The sequence below is a fragment of the Canis lupus genome, chromosome 6 (genome assembly GCF_011100685.1).
Source record: "Canis lupus familiaris isolate Mischka breed German Shepherd chromosome 6, alternate assembly UU_Cfam_GSD_1.0, whole genome shotgun sequence".
Taxonomy (NCBI): domain Eukaryota; kingdom Metazoa; phylum Chordata; class Mammalia; order Carnivora; family Canidae; genus Canis; species Canis lupus.
This window is the reverse complement of record NC_049227.1, coordinates 8,704,463-8,728,903: the sequence shown is the minus strand read 5'-3', so window position 1 is coordinate 8,728,903 and position 24,441 is coordinate 8,704,463. Positions and strand designations below refer to the sequence as shown.

General features: G+C 45.8%; 1 protein-coding gene and 1 long non-coding RNA gene across 2 annotated transcripts; both read left to right on the top strand.

Annotated features, from left to right (window-relative positions):
• The first annotated feature begins 1,700 nt into the window (after window positions 1-1,700).
• Window positions 1,701-10,836, top strand: LOC119876398 (uncharacterized protein PF11_0213-like). The gene is made up of 9 exons (XM_038541709.1): window positions 1,701-1,748; window positions 1,832-2,254; window positions 2,399-3,328; window positions 3,425-3,984; window positions 4,141-4,410; window positions 4,540-6,688; window positions 9,596-9,785; window positions 10,280-10,411; window positions 10,776-10,836. The coding sequence occupies exons 1-8, from the start codon at window positions 1,701-1,703 to the stop codon at window positions 10,336-10,338; spliced, it is 4,629 nt and encodes a 1,542-aa protein (XP_038397637.1). The 3' UTR covers window positions 10,339-10,411; window positions 10,776-10,836.
• Window positions 10,837-19,243: 8,407 nt separating this feature from the next.
• LOC119876348 lies at window positions 19,244-21,715 on the top strand. The gene is made up of 2 exons (XR_005360563.1): window positions 19,244-19,854; window positions 21,125-21,715. It is a non-coding gene; the product is annotated as an uncharacterized LOC119876348 (long non-coding RNA).
• The last annotated feature ends 2,726 nt before the right edge of the window (window positions 21,716-24,441 follow it).

Genomic DNA, 24,441 nt, shown 5'->3' with positions numbered 1-24,441 from the left:
ACGTCAGCAGCTTCTCCTGATGTGACCACATCAACAGCTTCTCCAGACATGAGCACTTCAGCAGTGTCTCCAGATGGGACCACATCAGCAGCTTCTCCAGATGTGACCATATCAACAGCCTCTCCAGACGGGACTATATCAACAGCCTGGCCAGATATGAGCACATCAACAGCCTCTCCAGACTTCACCACATCAACAGTGCCTCCAGACAGGACCACATCATCATCTGCTCAAGATGAGACCACATCAACAACATCTCCAGATGTGACTACATCAACATCGTCTCTAGATGGGACCACATCAGCAGCTTCTGCAGATATAACCACATCAATAGCATCTCCAGACACAAGCACATCAACCGCTTCTCCAGACTTGAACACTTCAACAGCGTCTCCAGAAGGGACCACATCACCACCCTGGCCAGATGCGAACACATCAACTGTTTCTCCGGACATGAGCACGTCAACAATGTCTCCAGACATGAGCACATCAACAGCCTCTCCAGAGGCAACCACATCAACAGTGTCTCCAGATGGAACCACATCAGCAGCTTTTCCAGACATGACCACATCCACAGCTTCTCCAGATGTGACCACTTCAAGAGCCTCTCCAGACATGAGTATATCAACAGCTTCTCCAGAGGCGACCACATCAACAGCCTCTCCAGACGGGACTTTCTCAACAGCCTGGCCAGATGCGAGCACATCAACAGGTTCTCCATACTTCAGTACATCAACAGTGTCTCCAGACAGGACCACATCATCATCTGCTCAAGATGAGACCACATCAACAACATCTCCAGATGTGACTACATCAACATTGTCTCTAGACGGCACCACATCAGCAGCTTCTCCAGATATAACCATATCAATCGCTTCTCCAGATGTGACCACATCAATAGCATCTCCAGACACGAGCACATCAACCGCTTCTCCAGACTTGACCACTACAACGGCGTCTCCAGAAGGGACCTCATCAGTAACCTGGCCAGATGTGAGCACATCAACAGCTTATCTGGACATGAGCACGTCAACAATGTCTCCAGACATGAGCACATCAATAGCTTCTCCAGAGGCGACCACATCAACAGTGTTTCCTGATGGAACCACATCAGCAGCTTTCCAGACATGACCACATCAGCAGCTTCTCCAGACGTGACCACGTCAGCAGCTTCTCCAGATGTGACCACATCAACTGCTCCTCCAGACGTGAGTACGTCAACAACATCTCCAGATGGGACCACATCAGCAGCTTCTCCAGATCTTGCCTCAACCACAGCTTCTCCAGACATGACCACATCAACAGTATCTCCAAACACGAGTACATCAGCAGCTTCTCCAGACGTGACCACATCAACAGTGTCTCCTGACGGGACCACATCAGCAGCTTCTCCAGATGCGACCACAGCAACAGCTTCTCCAGACATGAGCACATCAACAGGGTCTCCAGACATGAGCACATCAATAGCTTCACCTGACATGAGCACATCAACAACTTCTCCAGACTTGACCACTTCAACAGCGTCTGCAGAAGGGACCACATCACCAGCCTGGCCTCATGTGAGCACATCAACAGTTTCTCTGGACATGAGCACGTCAACAATGTCTCCAGACATAAGCACATCAACAGCTTCTCCAGAGGCGACCACATTAACAGTGTCTCCAGATGGAACCACATCAGCAGCTTCTCCAGATGTGACCATGTCAGCAGCGTCTCCAGATGTGACCACATCAAGAGCCTCTCCAGATGTGAGCACATCAACAGCCTCTCCTGATATGAGCACTTCGACAGTGTCTCCGGACATGAGCACATCAACAGTGTTTCCGGACAGGAGCACATCAACAACTTCTCCAGACTTGACCACATTTACAATGTCTCCAGATGGGGCCACATCAGCAGCTTCTCCAGATGTGACCACATCAGCAGCTTCTCCAGATGCGACCACATCAACAATGTCTCCAGACAGGACCACATCAACTGCCTGGCCAGAAGCGAGCACATCAACAGCTTCTCCAGACATCACTACATCAACAGTGTCTCCAGATGGGACCATATCAACAACCTGGCCAGATTCAAGCACATCAACGGTGTCTCCAGATGTGACCACATCAAGAACCTCTCCAGACGCGAGCACATCAGCAGCTTCTCCAGATGGGAGCTCATCAACAATGTCTCCAGACATGACCACATCTATAGCTTCCCCAGATGTGACCACATCAACAGCTTCTCCAGTCGTGACCACCTCAACTGCCTGGCCAGATGCTAGCACATCAACAGCTTCTCCAGATGTGACCACATCAACGGCTTCTCCAGATGTGACCACATCAACAACCTGGCCTGATGCGAGCACATCAACAGCTTCTCCAGACATGACCACATCATCAGCTTTTCCAGACAGGACCACATCTGCAGCTTCTCCAGAAGCAACCACATTAACAGCATCTCCAGAAATGACTACATCAATAGCTTCTCCAGACATGACCACATCATCAGCTTTTCCAGACAGGACCACATCTGCAGCTTCTCCAGAAGCGACCACATTAACAGCATCTCCAGAAATGACTACATCAATAGCTTCTCCAGACGTGACCACGTCAAAAGCATCTCCAGATGTAAGCACATCAACAGCTTCTCCAGACTGGACCACATTAACAGTGTCTCCAGACACCAGCACATCAACAGTGTCTCCAGATGGGACCACATCAGCATCTTCTCCAAATGTGACCACATCAACATCTCCAGACATGACCACATCGACAATCTGGCCAGATTCAAGTACATCAACAGCATCTCCAGATGTGACCACATCAAGAACCTCTCCAGACGTGAGCACATCAGCAGCTTCTCCAGATGGGAGCACATCAACAATGTCTCCAGACATGACCACATCTATAGCTTCTCCAGATGTGACCATATCTACAGCTTCTCCAGACGAGACCACATCAATTGTCTGGCCAGATGTGAGCACATCAACAACTTCTCCAGAGGTGACCTCATCAACAGCCTGGCCAGTTGCGAGCACATCAACAATGTCTCCAGATGCGAGCACATCAACAGTATCTCCAGACACGAGCACATCAACAGTGTCCCCAGACATGACCACATCAATAGTGTCTCTAAATGGGACCACATCAGCAGCTTCTCCAGATGTGAGCACATCAACAACATCTACAGACACGACCACATCAACAGCTATTCCAGACAGCACGACATCCACAGCTTCTCCAGATGCCACCACATCAACAGTTTCTCCAGTTGCAAGCACATTAACAGTGTCTCCAGACACAGGCGCCCCAACAGCTTCTCCAGATACCAGCACGTCAACAACGTCTCCAGATTCGAGCACATCCACAGCCTCTCAGGATGCCACCATATCTACAGCTACTCCAGACACCACTACATCAATAGCCTCTCTTGACATTAGCACATCAACAACATCTCCAGACATGAGCACATCAACAGCCTGGCCGGATGCGAGCACATCAACAGCTTCCCCAGTCATGAGCACATCAACAGGGTCTCCAGACACCAGCACATCAGCAACATCTCCAGATGCGACCACATCAGCATCTCCAGACATGACCACATCAACAGCCTGGCCAGATGCAAGCACATCAACAGCTTCCCCACTCATGACCACATCAATTGCATCTCCAGACACGAGCTCATCAACAGTTTCTCCAGACAGCACCACATCCACTGCTTCTCCCGATGCCACCACATCAACAATTTCTCCAGTCGCAAGCACATCAACAACTTCTCCAGACACAAGCATATCAACAACTTCTCCAGACTTGACCACATCAATGACCTCTCCAGACACCAGCACTCTAACAGCATCTCCAGATATGAGCACATCCACAGCTTCTCCAGATGCCACCACATCGACACCTTTTCCAGTCCTGAGCACATCAATGACGTCTCCATTCACGAGCACAACAGCTTCTCCAGATACCACCACAGCAACAGTTTCTCCAGTCGCAAGCACATCAACAACTTCTCCAGACTTGACTACATCAACAGCCTGGCCGGATGCGAGCACACCAGCAGCTTCCCCAGTCCTGACCACATCAACAGGGTCTCCAGACACAGGCACATCAACAGTTTCTCCAGTCATCACCACATCCATAACTTCTGTAGACATGAGCACATCAGCAACATCTCCAGATGCGACCACATCAGCATCTCCAGACATGACCACATCAACAGCCTGGCCGGATGCAAGCACATCAACAGCTTCCCCAGTCATGACCACATCAACAACAGCTCCAGACACGAGCACAACAATTTCTCCAGACAGCACCACATCCACAGCTTTCCCAGATGCCACCACATCAACAGTTTCTCCAGTCGCGAGCACATCAACACTTTCTGCAGACAGGAGCACATCAACAGTATCGCCAGACACCAGTACATCAACAACTTCTCCAGATGCGTCCACATCAATGACATCTTCAGACTTGACTACGTCAACAGCCTGGCCAGATGCGAGCACACCAACAGCTTCCCCAGTCATGAGCACATCAACAGCATCTGAAGACACAAGCACATCAACAACATATCCCCATGTGACCACATTAACGATGTCTCCAGATGTGACCACATCAGCAGCCTCGCCGGATGCAAGCACCCCAACAGCCTCCACAGTCGTGAACACATCAACAGTGTTTCCAGACACGAGCACATCAACAACATCTCCAGACACCAGCACATCAACAACATATCCCGATGTGACCACATCAACAACATCTCCAGTCATGACCACATCAACAGCCTGGCCAGATGTGAACACACCAACAGCTTCCCCAGTCATGAGCACATCAACAGTGTCTCCAGACATGAGCACATCAACAATATCTCCAGACACCAGCAGCACATCCACATCTCCAGTCGTGACCACATCAACGACGTCTCCAGACATAACCACATCAATAGCCTGGCCAGATGGGAGCACATCAACTACTTCCTCAGTCATGAGCACATCAATAGCTTCCCCAGTCATGAGCACATCAACAGCTTCCCCAGTCATGAGCACATCACCAGTGTCTCCAGACACGACCACATCAACAGCATCTCTAGACACCAGCACATCAACAACTTCTCCAGATGGGACCACATCAACGACGTCTCCAGTCATGAGCACACCAACAGCTTCCCCAGTCATGAGCACATCAACAGCCTGGCCGGAAGGGAGCACGTCAACAGCTTCCCCAGTCACGAACACGTCAACAGCTTCTCCAGTCATGAGCACAATATCAGCATCTCCAGACACGAGCACATCAACAGCATCTCTAGACACCAACACATCAACAACTTCTCCAGACGCAACCACATCAACGACGTATCCAGACATGACCACATCAACAGCATCTCTAGACACCAGCACATCAACAACTTCTCCAGATGGGACCACATCAACGACGTCTCCAGTCATGAGCACACCAACAGCTTCCCCAGTCATGAGCACATCAACAGCCTGGCCGGAAGGGAGCACGTCAACAGCTTCCCCAGTCACGAACACGTCAACAGCTTCTCCAGTCATGAGCACAATACCAGCATCTCCAGACACGAGCACATCAACAGCATCTCTAGACACCAACACATCAACAACTTCTCCAGACGCAACCACATCAACGACGTATCCAGACATGACCACATCAGCAGCCTGGCCGGATGGGAGCATGTCAACAGCTTCCCCAGTCGTGACCACATCAACACCTTCGCCAGATGCGAGCACACCAACAGCCTTCCCAGTTGTGACCACATCAACAGCGTTTCCAGACACGAGCACATCAATAACATCTTCAGACACCAGCATATCAACAACTTCTCCAGATGGGACCACATCAACGATGTCTCCAGTCACGAGCACACCAACAGCTTCCCCAGTCATAAGCACATCAACAGCCTGGCCAGATGGGAGCATGTCAACAGCTTCCCCAGTCACGAACACATCAACAGCTTCCCCAGTCATGAGCACAACACCAGTGTCTCCAGACACGAGCACATCAACAGCATCTCTAGACACCAACACATCAACAACTTCTCCAGACGCAACCACATCAACAGCCTGGCCAGATGCGAGCACATCAACACCTTCCACAGTCATGACCTCATCAACAGCATCCCCAGACACGAGCACATCAACAGTTTCTCCAGACAGCACCACATCCACAGCTTCTCCAGATGCAAGCACATTAACCTCTTCTCCAGATGTGACCACATCAACAGCTTCTCCAGACCTAACCACATCAACAGCTTCTGCAGACACCAGCACGTCAACATCTCCAGTCGCAAGCACATCTCCAGCCTCTTCAATTGGGAGCACATCTACAACTGCTCCAAACACGAGCATATCAACAGCTTCTCCAGTCTCCACCACATCAACTGCTTCTCCAGACTTACAGCACATCCACAGCTTCCTCCGACAGGGTCACATCAACCCCTTCTCCAGACAGAACCACATCTCCTGCTCCTCCAGATACTGCCACCACCACCGCAGCTCCCACAGAGAGTTTCCCATCACCAACACCTTCAGCTCCCTTTACCTCAACAGGGACAGCTTCGCCAAACACGATCACATCTCCAGCTTCTGCTGCCACTGCCACCACCACAGTTGCTCTCACAGACAGTAGCCCATCGCCAACACCTTCAGCTGACTCTACCTCAACCGCAACAGCTTCTCCAGATATGACCACATCCCCAGCTTTTGTTGAGAGTTCCACCACCAGTTCATCTGTCACAGAGAGTATTCCACCCCCAACATTACCAGCTGAGAGCACCTCAGCAGGCTCAGTTTCTCCAGTGACTGACACATCCACCACTTTTACATTGAGTGGTACCACTTTGTCTTCTTATACAGGAGCTGAGACTTCTACAACCTCTGTTGGTAGTGTCACCACCACTCCAGCTTCCACAATAAGTAGCCCACAGACAATACCATCTGCAACAACTTCTGCCTCCTCCCCATCTGTGACTCCTGTGGTTGTCACCACAAGGACTCAGTCCACCTCTACCTCCAGGACAACACTTACCACGCAAAGGTCGACCACTGCTACAATAAAAAGCACCCCTGCCCCTACATCTACTACTCCAGCAACCACACCATGTAAGTAATATTTTGTATTTGCCTTTTGAAGCCTACATATGTTTTCAATCTGTCCCTGTGGGCTTCTTAGACCTTTATCCTAATTCTTCTTTTGTTCTTACTTGTTTCCTTTGGATCAAATGTCCTCAGTGCAGTCACCTTTTCTCTGATCTCTGTCCTTCCCACTATTTCTTGAACTAGGTCCATTTTATCATACAACATACTTCATCTCTCTTTGCCTAGACAGCTTGAGTCCCCAGCAGCAGAGTGTCTGCACACTCCATATCTTCCTTTTATATTCTGTGAAGCTCTGTCCCATCATGTGTTATATCCTATAATCTCATAAACTTCCTATATTTCATTTGGATTACATGTCCTTTTAGTGGTTTATCTCATTTATTTTGCTCATGCTTAAATGCTAAGGTTTTTTGGTTTTTGTTTTTGTTTTTGTTATTGTTGTTGCCTAGTACTCATATATGTCTTTGGCAACTATCTCTCTGCTACCATTCATTTATTTTGTTTTTTCTTATTTTCTGTGCATCCACCATAGAAGCCAAAGAAGTTTTTTTTTTAATTTAAAGATTTTATTTATTTATTTATCAGAGTCACACACAGATTGAGGCAGAGACATAGTCAGAGGGAGAGGGAAAAGCTGGCTCCCTGCAAGGAGGGAGCCCAATGCTGGACTCAATCCCCAGATTCTGGGGTCATGCCCTGAGCCAAAGACAGACACTCAACCACTGAGCCACCCAAGTTTCCCAAGCAGATTTATTTTTATCAGCTCTGAGCTCTGCCTCTATGCCTTTGAATATTTCTGTATCCTTATGCCTCCCTGTCTTTTTTCTGTCTCTGGAACTTCCACCCAGCTCTCTTTGCTCTGAATAAAATGAGACCTGCCCCACTCCATGCCTACCATTATAATATAGTGTCATTATGTAATATATAATATACAATATATATTATACAATATACTATTATACTTGTGAGATTGATTATCAGAGTGAGAGAGGATATTTGGCATTAAGATAAATGTACTAGTTAAAATACTTGAAGACATTTATTGGTTTAGATAAACTATAGATATGCCTAGAGACATATGATCTGTGTTTTCCAGGATAGTGCCCTGCCCTATCCTGTCTTGAATTGAGGAAGATGAAGGGAAGTTCTTCAGCATTTGGCTACCGCATTTCCTCAGTGCTTTGTGAATTCTTCCTCTGGAGGGTTTTTGCCTGGCTTTTATTTTATGTGGCTTTGTTCTTTGGTTTCTCTCCAATCTGGCATTGTCTAGTTGAACTCTGATTCTCAGACAGAGGTGCTGAGCATCTTTAGGAGGAGGTCTGGAACTTGTGTCCCTAGGAAGTCCCACAGGTGTCTTGCAGTAAATGCATGACCACCAGGCCCACAGCCAGGTATTGGTCAGCTTTCTGAAGGCAGATAGTCTCCCTTCATCTTCCTCTTATTCCCTGGAGGTTGGCTTTCCATGTAGACCTTTGGGCAACAGGTGACACATCCCAGTAGGTGCTTTTGCTGCTTCACACAAGCTTGTGCTCATCACTTAGATCAGGTCTGGACATCTTCAGTAACACACAACACAGAGAGAGAGAAAGAGAGAGAGAGAGAGAGAGAGAGAGGCTGATTTAGGATTTATGGATCTTTCTTGTGCCCAGGATGCCACTCTTGACTCAACTCTTTCCACTCTTTCTGAATGTCTTGAACCAAAGGCCTGTAACCAGAGGCTGTGTGATGTGATGGGTGTGGCCTATGCACTCTGAAACTGGTAGGAGAGGAGTAGACTGGGAGGTAGAGGTGGGGCAGGGTTTCCTAGAGTATGTGCATATCTCACGTACCTAGCTAGACAAAACTTACCTGGAATACAAGTCTGTGCATGTACAGCTCTTTTCAAGAAAAGCCAACAGGAACAGAGATCTCACTTTTCCAAATAGATTGGCATAGATATTGAGAGTTGTCTGTAACCATCTTCTATCTAAATGAAGTTTACACTCCTCCCTCAAACTCTACATCTCAGAAAATAAAGAGGAATCATGAATAGTCACCATGACAACAATTTCCAGTATGAGCTCTCCTGAAGCAGGTGTTGCAGAGACAATGACATACTCATTCACAGGCCTGCTGTAACCTAGATTGGTCAAGTTCTTCTGGGTACTCTTAGTTTCTGTTTTTTCTTTTCTCTTCCTCAGCCTTGCCTGTGTTGTTCCTCACCCCTGACAATACTAGATGTTCCATTCCTTGCTTTTCAGGGCTAAAGTAAATCATACTGGAATACTCTAAGACCAGGTTAAGTCTGGCATCCACATGGATCATTGGGCAGGTCTCTTAGCCTCTTTCCACCTCACTTGTCCCATCCATAAAATAGGGATGACACTAACTATCCTGCCTATTCCAGGGTCTCATGAGAGTATCAAATTAGATGGTATCTGTGAAAATGTGTTGCAAGCTGTAAAGTGTTATGCAAATATGTGTGGGTAAGTGGGGCTTTGTCCTTTTCAGTGGACTGCAAAAATGAAGGGACGTGGAATGGGCAGGTCTGTGTTTGCCCCAACGGCTTCCAAGGAGACCAGTGCCAGTACGAGGTCCACGACCTGCAAGAATGGAGGCTACTGGGATGGGATTAAGTGTGTGTGCGTTGGCCTCTTCCAAGGGCCAAAGTGCGAGGATGTGGTCCCGAGCATTGAGATAGGTGAGTAGGACCTCAGGGCCCTGCTCTCCCCAGTCCTGAGCCCCTATTACTGCCCTCTGCATGCCCAGGAATATGGCCTCTTCTGGGGGCAACCATTTAACTCAGTGGCAATAAAGTTGAAACATTAAAAAATGAATAAAGCAGGAAGGTATAGTTTGGAACAAAACATAAATCTGGCACAGAATTTGTATTTTAAAATACACTTAAGATAAATGAGTGTGTACTGGAGGAGAATACAAAAAGTATGTGAAATTCTCTAAGATAATGTAAGGCCAGAGATCCCCTGGGTTCCATCCCAAAGCCATGAAGAATACAGTGTACTCCCCACCCTCCAGAGGCACTCTGGTGAGACCTGAGTGGGAGTGGGGATGGTGGACCTAGCCCACTCCCTTGCTCAGGGCAGAATTGCTGAAGTGTGGGTCTCCTTGGGAAGGAACTTGGGGTGGGAGGGGTCTCTGTTCTCAGTAAGTGGTGCTTCTGTTTGACCCCCTCAGACTCTCCACCAGGAGACCGTCTCTGCCCAAGTAGAAATGACTGTGACAGTGACCAGTAGGGAGTTCACCAAAGAGCTAGAAGACCGGGATTCTGTAGAATTCAAGAACTTCAGTGATACATTCACACAAGAGGTGAGCCTGGGAAAGCAAGTCCCTGTCGGTAACTCAGGGAGGAGTCTCTAGAGGTAAAGAAAGCAGTTGAGGGCTGTTCTCATGTTTGTGAGTTTCTCAGCTCACTCCTTTCCTCAGGGTTTGCCAGAGAGCTTGTGAAAAGACAAAGAAAGTTTCCATGAAAGGGCCAGTGGGAGGGCCCCAGGGATAGGGCTAGTCTCTGAGGAGGGAACACCCCATCTGAACAGTGTGACCCTGCCAGCTTCTCACAGGGAATGGGGGATGCAGCAGGTCCATCCTCTGCCTTCCTGAATTCCTATGGAAAGACCTGGCAGGCTCCACGTTGGGGCGTCTGGGATGACACCGTGACCTCCTTGCTTTTCAGATGGCCCATGTTTATCGTGAAATCCCTGAGTATCAAGGGGTCAACATCACAAGGCTGTCGTGAGTATCTGGGGATCCTGGAAAGAAAGTCTTTGGAGTGGAAACAATAATCATAAAGACAACTGTAACTCTGCCCCTATATGAGTTTGCCAGGACTGTCATAACAAAATACCCCAGACTGGGTGGCTCAAGCAACAGATATTTATTTCTCAGGTTCTGGAGGCTGAAGTCCAAGATCGAGGTGTTCAGTAGATTTGGTTTCTTCTGAGTCTCTCTTTGGCTTGCAGATAATTGCCTCCTTCCTGGGTCCTCACACAGTTTTCCTCTGTTCAAGCACATCCTTGGTGTGTCTTTGTGTGACCAAATTTCCTCCTCTCTGTTTTTTTTTTTTTAAAGTTCTTATTTATTTTTGTAGCAATCTCTACACTCAACATGGGGCTTGAATTCAAAACCCAAGGTCAGGAGTCACATGTTTTTCCAACTGAGCCAGTCAGGTGCCAGCCCAAATTTCCTCTTCTCATAAGGACACCACTCAGATTGGGTTAGGGCCCACCCCAACAGGCTCATTTTAACTTAAGCACATGTGTAGAGGCCCTATCCTCAAATAAAGAGATACTGGGGGTTAGGGCTTCAACATATGAATTTGGGGGGGAATACAGTTTAGCTTATAACACCCTCCCAACAATTATAGTCTTACATATATTTTCCAATTTGGAAGCTCATAACCATCCTGTGAGTGAGGCCGGCAGGATTATTTCCATTGCACAGAAAAAGAAACAGATTCCTAGAGACAGGCATTGAGTTGCCTAAGGGGTCATTTATGGAGTGGTAGATCCAAGACTCAAACAGAAATCCCCTTATGCTGGAGACACCGACACATGAGAGTACCTGGAGGTTACAGTTTGTGTGGTGGACATCCCATTTGTCTTCAGAGATGAAGCCAAATAACTTAGCTTGGGAGGCAACCCCAAGGAAAATGTGTCCAAGTCCTGACCTGGCCGGTATTCACTCCCATTCACCTCTTACAGGACTCTGCTCCCACAGAATCTTGGCCCTGCTATCAACCTCAACTGTTTGAAAACCTTAGAATGGTACTGACCAATGAGGTTTACAGGAGTTGCCCAGCCTCCCCTGGTCCGTGAGGGAGATATCTCTCCCATGGTTTACAGAGTCATAATAATCTTCAAAAGAAATTTGCAACCAGTAGAAAGAAAGTTGAACAAAATCACAGGGGAAAAATGTATCTTTCAGCCTCTGTTTTTCTTTCTCTCCCAGTTATGTCAAACCAAAACCTTCTCTCTTGAACAAGAGAGGCCACCAGCTGGGCTTGCCATGTCCTCTTCCTGTGGTCTGTGAGCAGGTGCCTGGTGTCTGCCCTTCAGCAGTTTAGCTCCCCTGGAAGAGGAAACCATTTTTCTTTCTGGCCCTAAAACTTCCTCTTCAGGTTTAGCATGTGCTGACCCCAGAGAGTTCTCTTCCCCCCTGGGGATGGGGCAGTCTGTAGATGCAAACGTCATCTTTCTTCTCTACCTGTCACTGTTTCTCAGGCAGGAGAAGGAGGACAGGCTCTGTGGACCAAGCATTTTTATATTCCTGCTGGGTTTTCTTTTTTTTTTTAATTTTTATTTATTTATGATAGTCACAGAGAGAGAGAGAGAGGCAGAGACACAGGCAGAGGGAGAAGCAGGCTCCATGCACCGGGAGCCTGACGTGGGATTCGATCCCGGGTCTCCAGGATCGCGCCCTGGGCCAAAGGCAGGCGCTAAACCGCTGCGCCACCCAGGGATCCCGGGTTTTCTTTTTTCAAAATAAGATTTTATTTATGTATTTGAGAAAGAGAGAGAGAGCGTAAGCAGGGAGGAAGGGGAGAAGGAGAAGGAGAAACAGACTCCCCACTGAGCAGGGAGCCCAATGCAGTACTTGATCCCAGTACTCTGGGATAGTGACCTGAACTGAAGGCAAATGCTTAACTGCCCAAGCCACACAGGCATCCCTGCACCCCTGCTGGGTTCTCTATCCATTCTACTACCTTCGGCCAGATATGAAGAGACAGCTGAACTCTGAGGGCTCCAGAGACGTCTGGGAGCGGGCAGATAGGAAGTGAGAATCATTCATCTTGGAAGCATGGAGGGAAGAGTCCCGGGAACCAACTACCCTCATGTTACACATGAGGGAACTGAGGCCCTACGGGGCCAACTGCTGGTCCAAGATCACTTGGCTACTCTGGGCAAGTGTCAGGATTTCCTCCTGAACCTCCTAACTCCCACTATATCTGTGTGGCCTTGATAAAGCCATGTTTCTCTCCATCAGAGTTTTCAAAATGGGGTCTGAGGATAGTGATGGAGTCAGGGAGATGCCTGGGGCCACCACCATCTTGGGTCTCTTTTCTTTCTCTTTTTAAAAGATTTTAGGCATTTATTCATGAGAGACACAGAGAGAGAGGTAGAGACATAGGTAGAGGTAGAAGTAGGCTCCTTGCAGGGAGCCGGATGCAGGACTCGATCCCAGGACCCTGGGATCATGCCCTGAGCCGAAGGCAGATGCTCAACCACTGAGTCACCCAGGCATCCCACCATGTGGGGTTCTTGAGATCAACGTGTCCTTATTTTGAAAGATGACCTTGAGCTACAAGATCCCCTGGTCCCCTCTAACTCATTAATCTACAGGTTATTTGAATTCCACTGTTCTATATTTTACATATTATGAGTATAATTATTATCTCATATAACTCTATTATTCTGTATTATACTATTCTTTATCTTGTTCAGAAATATTGGCCCCCTAATCTTCTATTTATGTTTAAGCCTCTGAATATAGTACTAAGGAGAAAGCAAGGGGAAAAGAGTGCTTTTGGCTTCCTTTATTTAGGAATCCTGAATTGTGAGCATGGGAAGGCTGGACTTGTTGCTGTATTTTTATATCCAGAAAGTACTTGTTCCTGGGATGCAAATGATCCCTACACCTATGTCAGGAGAGAAGTAATTTGCATTCTAGAATAAGAGCTCATTGACTTCCAGGCATTTCTGATTCTGTTTTACATACACAGAAGATGGGCTGCTCTAGGGATTTGGAGCTAGAGAAGAGAAAAGGAAGCAAATGGAAGCTGTGAGCTTGTCTGAAGCCATGTTCTCTTGATGGCTTTGCCCCTGCCTTTTCCTAGGTCCTAAGGAAGCTAGGAAGAGAAGAGATGATTGGCTAGAATTTTAACCTTTTAGGTGTCAAAGACTCATTTGAGAATTGACAACAGTGTATGTGAGTTGAAAATACATACATATGAGCTTCTATGCATACTCTTAGAGGGCTCACAGGCCTTCTGCAGCCCACCACTTAGCAATTCACGAGTCCTGTAAGCCTCTGGTGTCCTCATACCTCTTAAAGACATCTTGCCAGCAGCTATCCAGTCTCCTGCTGATTGCATCTAATGACATCTTGATGATGATCTTCCGTGGTCCCATCCCTCTATCCATCTTTGCCCTTGAGCCTTCCCTAAGACTTCCACACAGGGAAGACAATTATCTTAGGCCTAGAGCCTAAGTTTCGAGACAGTTATCTTAGGCCCAAGTTGTGATATGTGCCCGAAGGGGAAGTGCCTAGCACTGTGCCTGGAATTAGCTTTCATCCAGGGAACACGGGGTCATCATTTCAACCATCCTCCCCCAGCTCTGCCTTCCCATGGGAGCAAAGAGGGCATGTCTTGCCTAGGAAAAAGGGGTTGAAGTGAGCACTTATGACCTAGGAGGATACTCACAGACATCTTTTTCTCTCCTCAGTGCTGGCAGTATTGTGGTAGAACATGAAATTATCCTGAAGACCAAGTTCACCCCAGAATACAAGGATGTTTTGAATAAGGTCACCCAGAAGGTGACGGAAAAAATCCAGAATGTAACCAAACAGCAAATAACCATAAATAGTACCTGCCCAGGTAAATTCCTAGGCTTCTGGGGGGGAGGGTGTTGAAGGGTCCTCAAGGAATCTTTAAGCTTTGTGTCATCCCTGGAGGGGGGAAGGGGAAAAGGCAGGTGTATATGTAGGCTAAATCCTGTGGGACTAGTGGGAAAATGAGAATAAGCATGGCTTGTTATGAGGAGCCTATTCTTCTGAATATAATGAGTAGTGTGGGAATCTTGGCAAAGATGCATATGGGAGAAGAAGACATGGGGAAGGCACAGGGCACTTGGAGGGTCATTGTTCTGGAGAGCTGGGCACAAGGCTGCCATTACCGTCTGCAGGAATGGGGTTCCTTCTACCCCTCATCACATCCCACTCCCCACTCCCCTATCCCTACTAAACAAATTTGTTTTAAGGGGCTCTATGTGTCTCCTTTCACAGCTCTACTGTGTTACAACACGACTGCCACCAAGGTGCAAAACATTACGGTTACCCAATATGACCCTGAAAGTAGGTGACTGGGGGTCCAGGGAGGGCAGAGGGAGGTAGACAATGTACCTGGCTACCTGGTCACTGCAACTCCTCCATGTCCCACAGAGGAATGCAAAGAGAAGGCTGGGAAAGATTATGCTGCCTACTTCTTTGTGGAGTACAAGGATCAGAAACCAAACTGCATCAACCATTGCATGCCAGGCTTCAACAGCACCATGAACTGTAATTTTGGGAAGTGCCAGCTAGACCGCAGTGGTCCTCGGTGCTAGTGAGTGTCCCACCCCAGCCTGGCTGTTCTCCCTCCCCATTGGGAAACCCACACTTCAAGACTCTGTCTAAAGGCAAAGGTCATCAAGTGGGTCCTGGCCTCTCTTGAATACAAAGGACACAAGTAGCCAGAATCCCAAGGCCAGATCCAGAATGGGCCTCAGTAGCTTTCCTCCCCTCCCCTGGGTTTGTGTAGTGACTAAGGACTGGGCCAAGCTCTGAAAAAGCAGAAGGAAAGCCCCAGCTTCTGAAAATTCCCAGAAAGCCTATAAAAGCTGAGTCACAGGCATTGCCTACTGAAACTAAACCAAAGACAGACCAGGGAGAAGGAGTCACACATACTCAAAGACCTGAGTAAATATTCTGGTTCTGGGAAGGTTTCCTGAACAAGGATTTCACAGGCTGGTATGGGGAGGAGAGGAACAGGGCTTAGAAAGGGTTTCTCCAGGGAGGAGAGGGAGCTTCAGAGGCAGAGTGTGTGCTGGGGATCTGGGATGGGGATTTGCTTTTCCTGATGGAAAGGGAGACTGAGAGCGTGATGGTTAGTTGTGGATAAAAAAGGCTGGGGTCTTAAGTTCTTGGGTACAGCCTAGGGCAAAGCCCAAATTGGGCCAACTGCTCTATATCCTGGGCTACAAAACCTAAAAGTACTGGGCTGAGTATTGGGTCTCTCTCTTAGGCCCACGTCATGGAAGCTGGACTTTACCTCTGTCCCCTCAGGGCTCCTTGTTCCACACCCTAGCAATGTTGTCTTTACCCTCTCCTCATTAAGCTCCCATGGAGTCAGGGCCAGATCTGAGGCAGGCAGACTGTGAGTGTTTGCTACCCCTGACTCAGAATGCTCCCTCTCCCCATCTGCTCCTTCTGTCCATCTCAGCTGCCTGAGCACAGACACTGACTGGTACAGCGGGGAAACCTGTGAATTCAGTACCAAGAAGAGCCTGGTGTACGGGCTTGTGGGAGCAGCTGGTGCCACAGTGCTACTCATCCTTGTTGTTCTCTTGATGTTTGCGCTCCGTTCCAAGAAAGAGGTGAAACGGTGAGTCACTGCTGCCACCCCCCCCCCCCAACCCCCCCGCCGTGGGCCTCTAGCTCCTCCTCTTTTTCAAGTGCTTCTGCCTTCAATCATTCATCCTCAGGATGGACAGTGGGAGAACTGAAAGCAGGCATGGAACCAGTCCCCAAATTCTGGTTCCCTGCTCATAATGGAAATCTCTCTGGTGTTTTTGTCAATAGGCAAAAGTCTAGAGTGACGGAGTTGTACAAATGGCATGAAGAAGATGGAGGACCAACACCTGGAACCTTCCGAAACATTGGTTTTGATATGTATGAAGGTACTGGAAGTCCTTAGTGGACTCAAAATGTCTCAAAGGGTGTACATGGGAGGTACATGGAAGGACTTCATGGAGCAAAGAGAACAGTGTTTCCATCTCTAAAACCTTGGGTTCTGTATCTGTACTCCTATTTCTACCACTGGCTCCTGCAAAGCCCTCGATGAGGTGTAAGCATGGGCACAGCATAACTAGACCATTGAAGGGCATGAGTTACTTGATGGTCTACATTTCTGCAGAACACAAACCTGCCTATGTGGCCACAGATAGACATGTAGGGGTGGGTTGAGCTCACTGATAGATGAGTTATAGCCCAGTCAAGTGATTAATTCCATATTTGCCAGGTTAAATGTACATGTTAAAATTTCTACAGATCAAGTCTTTACATTCCAAAGAAGGGAAAAATGGAAGGAGGGAAACATTTTAGTCAATTCATAAAAAAGCAAGAAAGGGGGAACAGATGATGAGGAAAGGGATGACAAATAGGAAGCACTAAATAAGATGGTAGAAAATAATCTACCATCTTATCAACAACAAATATAAGCAGATTAAATACTCCAGCTAAGGATGACTGGGTGACAGGCACTGAGGGGGGGCACTTGACGGGATGAGCATGGGGTGTTATACTATATGTTGGCAAATCAAACTTCAATAGAAAAAAGCATATATATATATATATATATATATATATATATATATCCTATATCTATATATAAAATACTCCAGCTAAAAAAATATAATACTCCACCTAAAATAAAAATAAAAATATATATAATACTCCAGCTAAAAGAGGGAATTAAAAAAAATCTAGCTATTTTTTGTGAATGAAAGGTATCAACATTAAAAGTCATTCCATTTGGGGCGCCTGGCTGGCTCAATCAATAGAGCCCCTGGTTGTAAGTTCAAGCCCTGTGTTGGGTATAAACATTACTTAAAAAGAAAATCTTTATTGATGGGATGTTATACTGGGTGTTATACTATATGTTGGCAAATTGAATATTTATTTATTTATTTTTAAGGTGTTATTTATTTATTCATGAGAGATACAGAGAGAGAGGCAGAGACATAGGCAGAGGAAGAAGCAGGCTCCATGCAGAGAGCCCAATGTGGGACTCGATCCCAGGTCTCCAGGATCATGCCCTGGGCTGAAGACAGATGCTCAACAGCTGAACTACCCAGGCATCCTGGCAAATTGAATTTAAATAAAATATTTTAAAAACAAACAAAAAAATAAATTTTTTAGAAAAAAAATTTTAAATATCATTCCATTTAACCAAGGTTTGGTAAACTTTTTCTACAAAGGGCCAGATAGCATATTTTGGGCTTTTGTGGACAATATGATTTCTATCACAATTACTCAACCCTGTTGATGTAGCATGAAAACAGCCATAGACAATATGTAAATGAATAAGTGTGGTTGTGTCCAATAAAACTTTTTTGACCCTTATAAATGTAAAAAAAAGAAAGAAAGAAAGAAAGAAAGAAAGAAAGAAAGAAAGAAAGAAAGAAAGAAAGAAAGAAAAAATTCTTAGCTTGTGAGGCATATACAAATAGGCATCAGACGCACAGGCCATATTTGTCAACTTCTACATTGAGCCAGAAGTGAGTCACAGATGCCCTCTATTGCCAGTCCTACTAATTATTGTCCTGGGTGTCCTAATCAGTATAATAAAAAAGAAAAAGAGATAAAGGGCTTAAAGATTGGGAAGAAAAATATAAGTCTGTCATTTGCTGATGGTATGGTTGTCTAACCTAGAAAACCCAAGAAAATGTTAACTCCCTAAAAGTAATAGAATTTATCAATTTGCAAGAGATAAGATCATTTGCATGTCTATGCATCAACAGGTCATTTTTTTCCCTCTCATTTCATAATTTTATTTTTTTGTTCTATTACTTTTTTTAATAATAAATTTATTTTTTATTGGTGTTCAATTTGCCAACATACAGAATAACACCCAGTGCTCATCCCTCAGTGCCTGTCACCCAGTCACCCCCACCCCCTGCCCTCCTCCCCTTCCACCACCCCTAGTTCATTTCCCAGAGTTAGGAGTCTCTCATGTTCTGTCTCCTTTTCTGATATTTCCCACCCATTTCTTCTCCCTTCCCCTCTATTCCCTTTCACTATTATTTATATTCCCCAAATGAATGAGACCATATAATGTTTGTCCTTCTCCGATTGACTTATTTCACTCAGCATAATACCCTCCAGTTCCATCCACATCGAAGCACATGGTGGGTATTTGTCGTTTCTAATGGCTGAGTAATATTCCATTGTATACATAAACCACATCTTCTTTATCCATTCATCTTTCAATGGACACCGAGGCTCCTTCCACAGTTTGACTATTGTGGACATTGCTGCTATAAACATCGGGGTGCAGGTGTCTTGGCGTTTCATTGCATCTGAATCTTTGGGGTAAATCCCCAACAGTGCAATTGCTGGGTCGTAGGGCAGGTCTATTTTTAACTCTTTGAGGAACCTCCACAGTTTTCCAAAGTGGCTGCACCAGTTCACATTCCCACCAACAGTGTAAGAGGGTTCTTATACAGCAACAAATATATACAGTACAAATATATATCCAATAAAAGATATTGAAGAGTTTTCAGTGGAAAAATGATAAAACTTTATTTAAAAACATTGTAGAAACCCTAAGCAAAGGAAAAGCCTTATGTCCATGAATTAGAGCATCAATACACCAAATCCATCAAATAGCCCCCCACTCCAAGGGGGGGCTAATCCTAATCCTAATGGACTTTTCACAAATTTGAGACGCTGCCTGCCAAGAGATGGTGGTTTTTCTTTGTTGAACTTTTTAAATGTGATTTTCCACATCTTCCAAGAACCAACCAAACCATTTGCTGAGGTCTGGTAATTTAGGTAGGCTGTCATGTTTGCGATGGCTTTCAGTTTCCTAGGAAGGGAGGGGATACACCCCTCATCTTACAGTGGGTGGGATTAGAGGGATAGATGTGAGCTTTTCTTTCTAACCAGCTGCTTCCATGGGGCTTTCTTCTCATCTAGATCAAGATGATTCCATCCACTTGGACTCCATTTATAATAACTTCCAGCCCTCCCTGGACCACATAGACTCTGAAACAAAGGTAAGAAAGGCATGGATGAAGTGCTCATCTCCTCCTTTCCTAAGACCCTATATCCCCTCCTACCATGGTAAGATCTTCAGGAAAGCAAAGTCATGTTTATTGTTTGTTAGTCTCTGTGACATCTAGGTCTACATTGCTGGGAAATGAACATAATCTGGGGTGGCAGCAGATGGAGAAGGAGCTAAGCAACACGGTGGAATCTACCTTACCCTAGATCCCTGAGGCTCCAGGCTCAGAGATTTCTTTCCACTTTAAGTATGTGCTTGATGGCCAATTTATTTAGTTGTTTTAACTCTCAAACCACATAAAAGTCAAAAATAGTGTCCTAAATACCCTGCCTAGATCAACAATGTTTAACATGTTGCTACTTTTTCATTATATAGCATAGTATGTATGTATATGATATACATACTCATCAAATTTTGCTGAACCATTTGGAAGTCAGTTGCAAACATTATGACATTTAATTCCTAAACATTTCAGTAAACATCCCCAAATACCATTAGCATTCCCAATAAATTTATGATAATTCCATATTATCCAATATCCGTTTTCCAATGAATCCAAGAACACCTCTTTACTAGTTTTTTCAAATATGAAAAAATTGCACTCACTGACCTTTGTTGTGTCTCATTAGTCTTTTTAATCTAGAACTGATTCCTACCTTTAAGATATATTGATTTTTTTAAGAGTCTAGGATAATTGTCTTAAGGAATGTCCCACATTTTGAGTGTATCTAATTATTTTCTCATGGTGTTCTTTAACTTGTCCCTTGACCCTTTGTACTCCTATAAACTGGCAATCAGGCTTAGGGCTTGATTAGACCCAGCTTAGACATTTTTGTTAAGCATATGTCAGGCCTCACCTCAGAAGGTACATAATGTCATGATGTCCCACTGTGACTGAGGCCAAGATTGGTCATGGGCAAGGGGTGACCCTTCATTGATTGGCACCTTGATTTTCTTTCAACTGGATGGATGTTCAAGGGCAGAAGAAATGCTCTCAAAGTATTCACACTTCAGAAGTGTAATTGGCTTCAGGCACTGTACTCCCTAGGGAAAGCCTTGGGGCAAAGATAAACTCCCTAGCTAGAATACCTTTACAACTAACTAAGTTGTGGGTAAGTGGGGGAGATCGTTGGTTTGTACTAGACTCTAGGTTATAGGGTAAATTCTAAGCTGAGCACTTCCCCAGACCCAAGACTCTTATGTTTCCAAATCCCAGTTTCCTTATAAACCTAGCCTTCACCTGGTTCAATCTCTCTTTCCAGATCAAAATTCAGAGGCCCCAGGTGATGATGACATCGATTTAAGGCAAAGGCAGTTTCACGTGGAGCTGTGGGGTCTGGGAATGAAGAGAATTTACTTTGGCTAAGCCTGGTGGAACTTTCCCCATTGAGAGCATTCCATGGAACCTGATGAAAAACAGAACCTATACGAAGAAAGAAGAGAGAGACCACAGTGCTGGGAAACTCAAATAGAAACACCATGGAAACTCTGATGGGCTTGTCATGATCCCAGGCAAGGCGCTCCTGTTCAAACAGGGAAGTTCTTCCTCCCGCCTGCCTTGCTTCAGCACCAAGGAGAGCGTCCAAACCACTCCTCAACAGTGGCTAGCACTACAATTTAAGACTGAACTTTACATTATACAAAGCCTCTTGTAAGATTTCTTGCACTTCACTTTCATGAAAAGCATGTTTTAAACAATTCAGCATTTCCTTTGAATATATAGGATTATTACTATTTTTAATGTTCTAATATTTATCTATAGGTCCTGATTTTTTATTAGTCAATATAATAATATATATTTCTAATGGCTAAAAGCAACAAAAGCACATTCATTAAATTTTTCATGGTTCCTAGTCTTTTCTTCAGCCGATACCCTATACTAGCTCCTGTTTCTCACCTGCCAGTCTCTCTCATCTCCTCTCCCTCAGGATGTAGGGTCTAATGAATTTGGCCTCGAGATGAAAAGAGAAAATTTGCAGCCAATAAGGGTGCCAGCATCACTTGCTGGCCACTGAAGATGCCACAAGGCAGGACTCACATATACTCCCATGATACTGGGACTCCCAACTGAGAAAGAACCAAGTTCCCCTTCTGGAAATGGGCTCATGTTTCTTCCCATAGATTTGCAGAGATAGAGTCTTGGGTTTTATTTCCACCTTTCTCATCAATTCCCTGTGTTAAATCTGGGAAAAGTCATTTTTGACAACTTGGATTCAAGATTTTCCTTCTGCTGAGTAAAGACTAGGTTCTTGCTAAGGCCCCTTTAATTGCTGTCATTTTTAACATATTTAGGATGCTTTATTACAATTCCTGCCATGCAGCTCAGGATTCATTTTGTTCTGGAAGGTGTCACCCACAAGCTACCCTATTTAAAATTTAACCTAAAAACAGAGCCTAGGCTCTGCTGCCCCCTCATGATCACTTGGAGCATCTGCAGGGATCGGTCAGCTCATGGTGGACCCGTCCTGCCTACCCCACCCCTCCATAGGAAAGCCATCAAAATCCCCAGCTCTTAAAACTGAGTTTAGTCCATTCGAGCTGCAATAATAGAATACCATAGACTAGGTGGCTTATAAACAACACACATTTATTTCTTACAATTCTGGAGGCCAGTAAGTCCAAAATCAAGGTGCTGACAGATTCGGTATTCTGATTCACAGCCATCTACAACATCCTCACAGGATAGAAGGGGTGAAGGAGCTCTCTGGGGTCTCTTTTATAAGGGCACTAATCCCACTCAAGAGGGCTCCATCCTCATGACCTAATCATGTCTCAAGAGGTCCCACCTGCTTACATCATCACGTTGGAGATCAGATTTCAACATATGAATTTGGGGGAAGACAAACATTCAGTTTATAGCTTGGGATGAATCTGGGTTTCTTCCTTTTCAAACCCGCTTCCTGTTTTGAATAGGCCAAGGCATCAGTAGCCATAGGAGGGGCCATTTAAAAGAACTGCAGACCCCACATCCAGTCTAGAACCACATTAATCCACCTCAACGTCTTCCTGCTCTCTTCTCACATCTGCTTGGTGGAGAGGCAGGATACAATGATTAGACTGTATCTAGTCAGTCTGGGTCCAACTCTTGACCAGCTATTTACTACCTAGGTGAACTTGGGAAAGTAACTTCTCTCTAGACCTTAGTTCTCTCTCTTTTTTTAATTTATTTATGATAGTCACAGAGAGAGAGAGAGGCAGAGACACAGGCAGAGGGAGAAGCAGGCTCCATGCACCGGGAGCCCGATGTGGGATTTGATCCTGGGTCTCCAGGATTGCGCCCTGGGCCAAAGGCAGACGCCAAACCGCTGCGCCACCCAGAGATCCCCAGGACCTTAGTTCTCTTATCTGAAAAAACTGACCACTCCCTTTGTCCCAATCACCATTTTATATTTTAACTCATTTATTCCTTACAACCCTATCATTATCCCCATTATATAGATGAAGGAGTCAAGGCAAAGACATACCCAGTCACTTGCCCAAGATTGTGCAGCCAGTGGGTGTGAAGCTGGAGTTACAAACTAGAGAGTCTGGCAGTCAAGCCTGTATTCTTGACCATCAATTATGTGCCCTCCCTGTGGGTTCACTCCTGGGGTTAATTGGGTTAATACATGTAGAGTGCTTGGAACAAAGCCTGGCACATAGAAATTTTTAGGAGGGAAGGAAGGAAGGAAGAAAGGAAGGAAGGAAGGGAGGGAGGGAGGGAGGGAGGGAGGGAGGGAAGGGAAGGGAAGGGAAGGAAGGGAAGGGAAGGAAGGAAGGAAGCATTAATTACTGCTCCATTAGCTTCTTCCCTCACAATTCTTTCCCCAGTATCCCTTCTCTCTTCTTCCTTTCCCATTTCAACCATAGAAGAGCTATGGGCTGGATGGGAGGCAAGATGACAGAAGGCCCTATTATTTTGCAGAAACAGGAAAATCCAAAGGCACAGAGATAAACAAAAGATTAGAGGTGGAAACACTAGGTGCAAAGAGGATGGTCTGGTGGGGGGTTAAAGACAAAAAGGGATTTGGGAACTACCTTCCCAGCCTCACCTTTGACGACCTGCATCACTCCCAAAGTTACATGGTTCCATGTATTACTACTACCCTTGGGTGCTTCTCTTGCCCTGACCTGTGGATCTTTATGGCATCACCTCAGGCTCAACCCATTGCCTTGTCAGCCTTGTGGATGCTTTCCCTGTGGCCTGCCCTCCTGCCAATCACCGCTTCCTGTGCAGCCACTGGCTCCTTCCCAATTGTGCTATTCTTCTGCTCAAAAACACTGATGCCCCCACCCTCTTATTAAAGCAAGATCCATGCTCCTTAGTGTCTAGGTCCTTAGAATTGGCTCCATCTCTCCTTTACCTCTCCACCTCAGGCTCCAGGAGCTCTATGACCTCACAGCATGGACTGCTGAAATGCCACGCACTCCCCTCAGCTGCTTCTTCAGACTGCAATGGCCTTTTATACCTTCCTCTTTAGAACCTGACTCATCCTGCAACTACAATTTCACCTCCTCCTGGAAGTATTCTGTGATAGAACCCTTTACGATCTCTCTCATCTATCTCCCTGTCTTAGTCAGTGTAGGTTGCCATAACAAA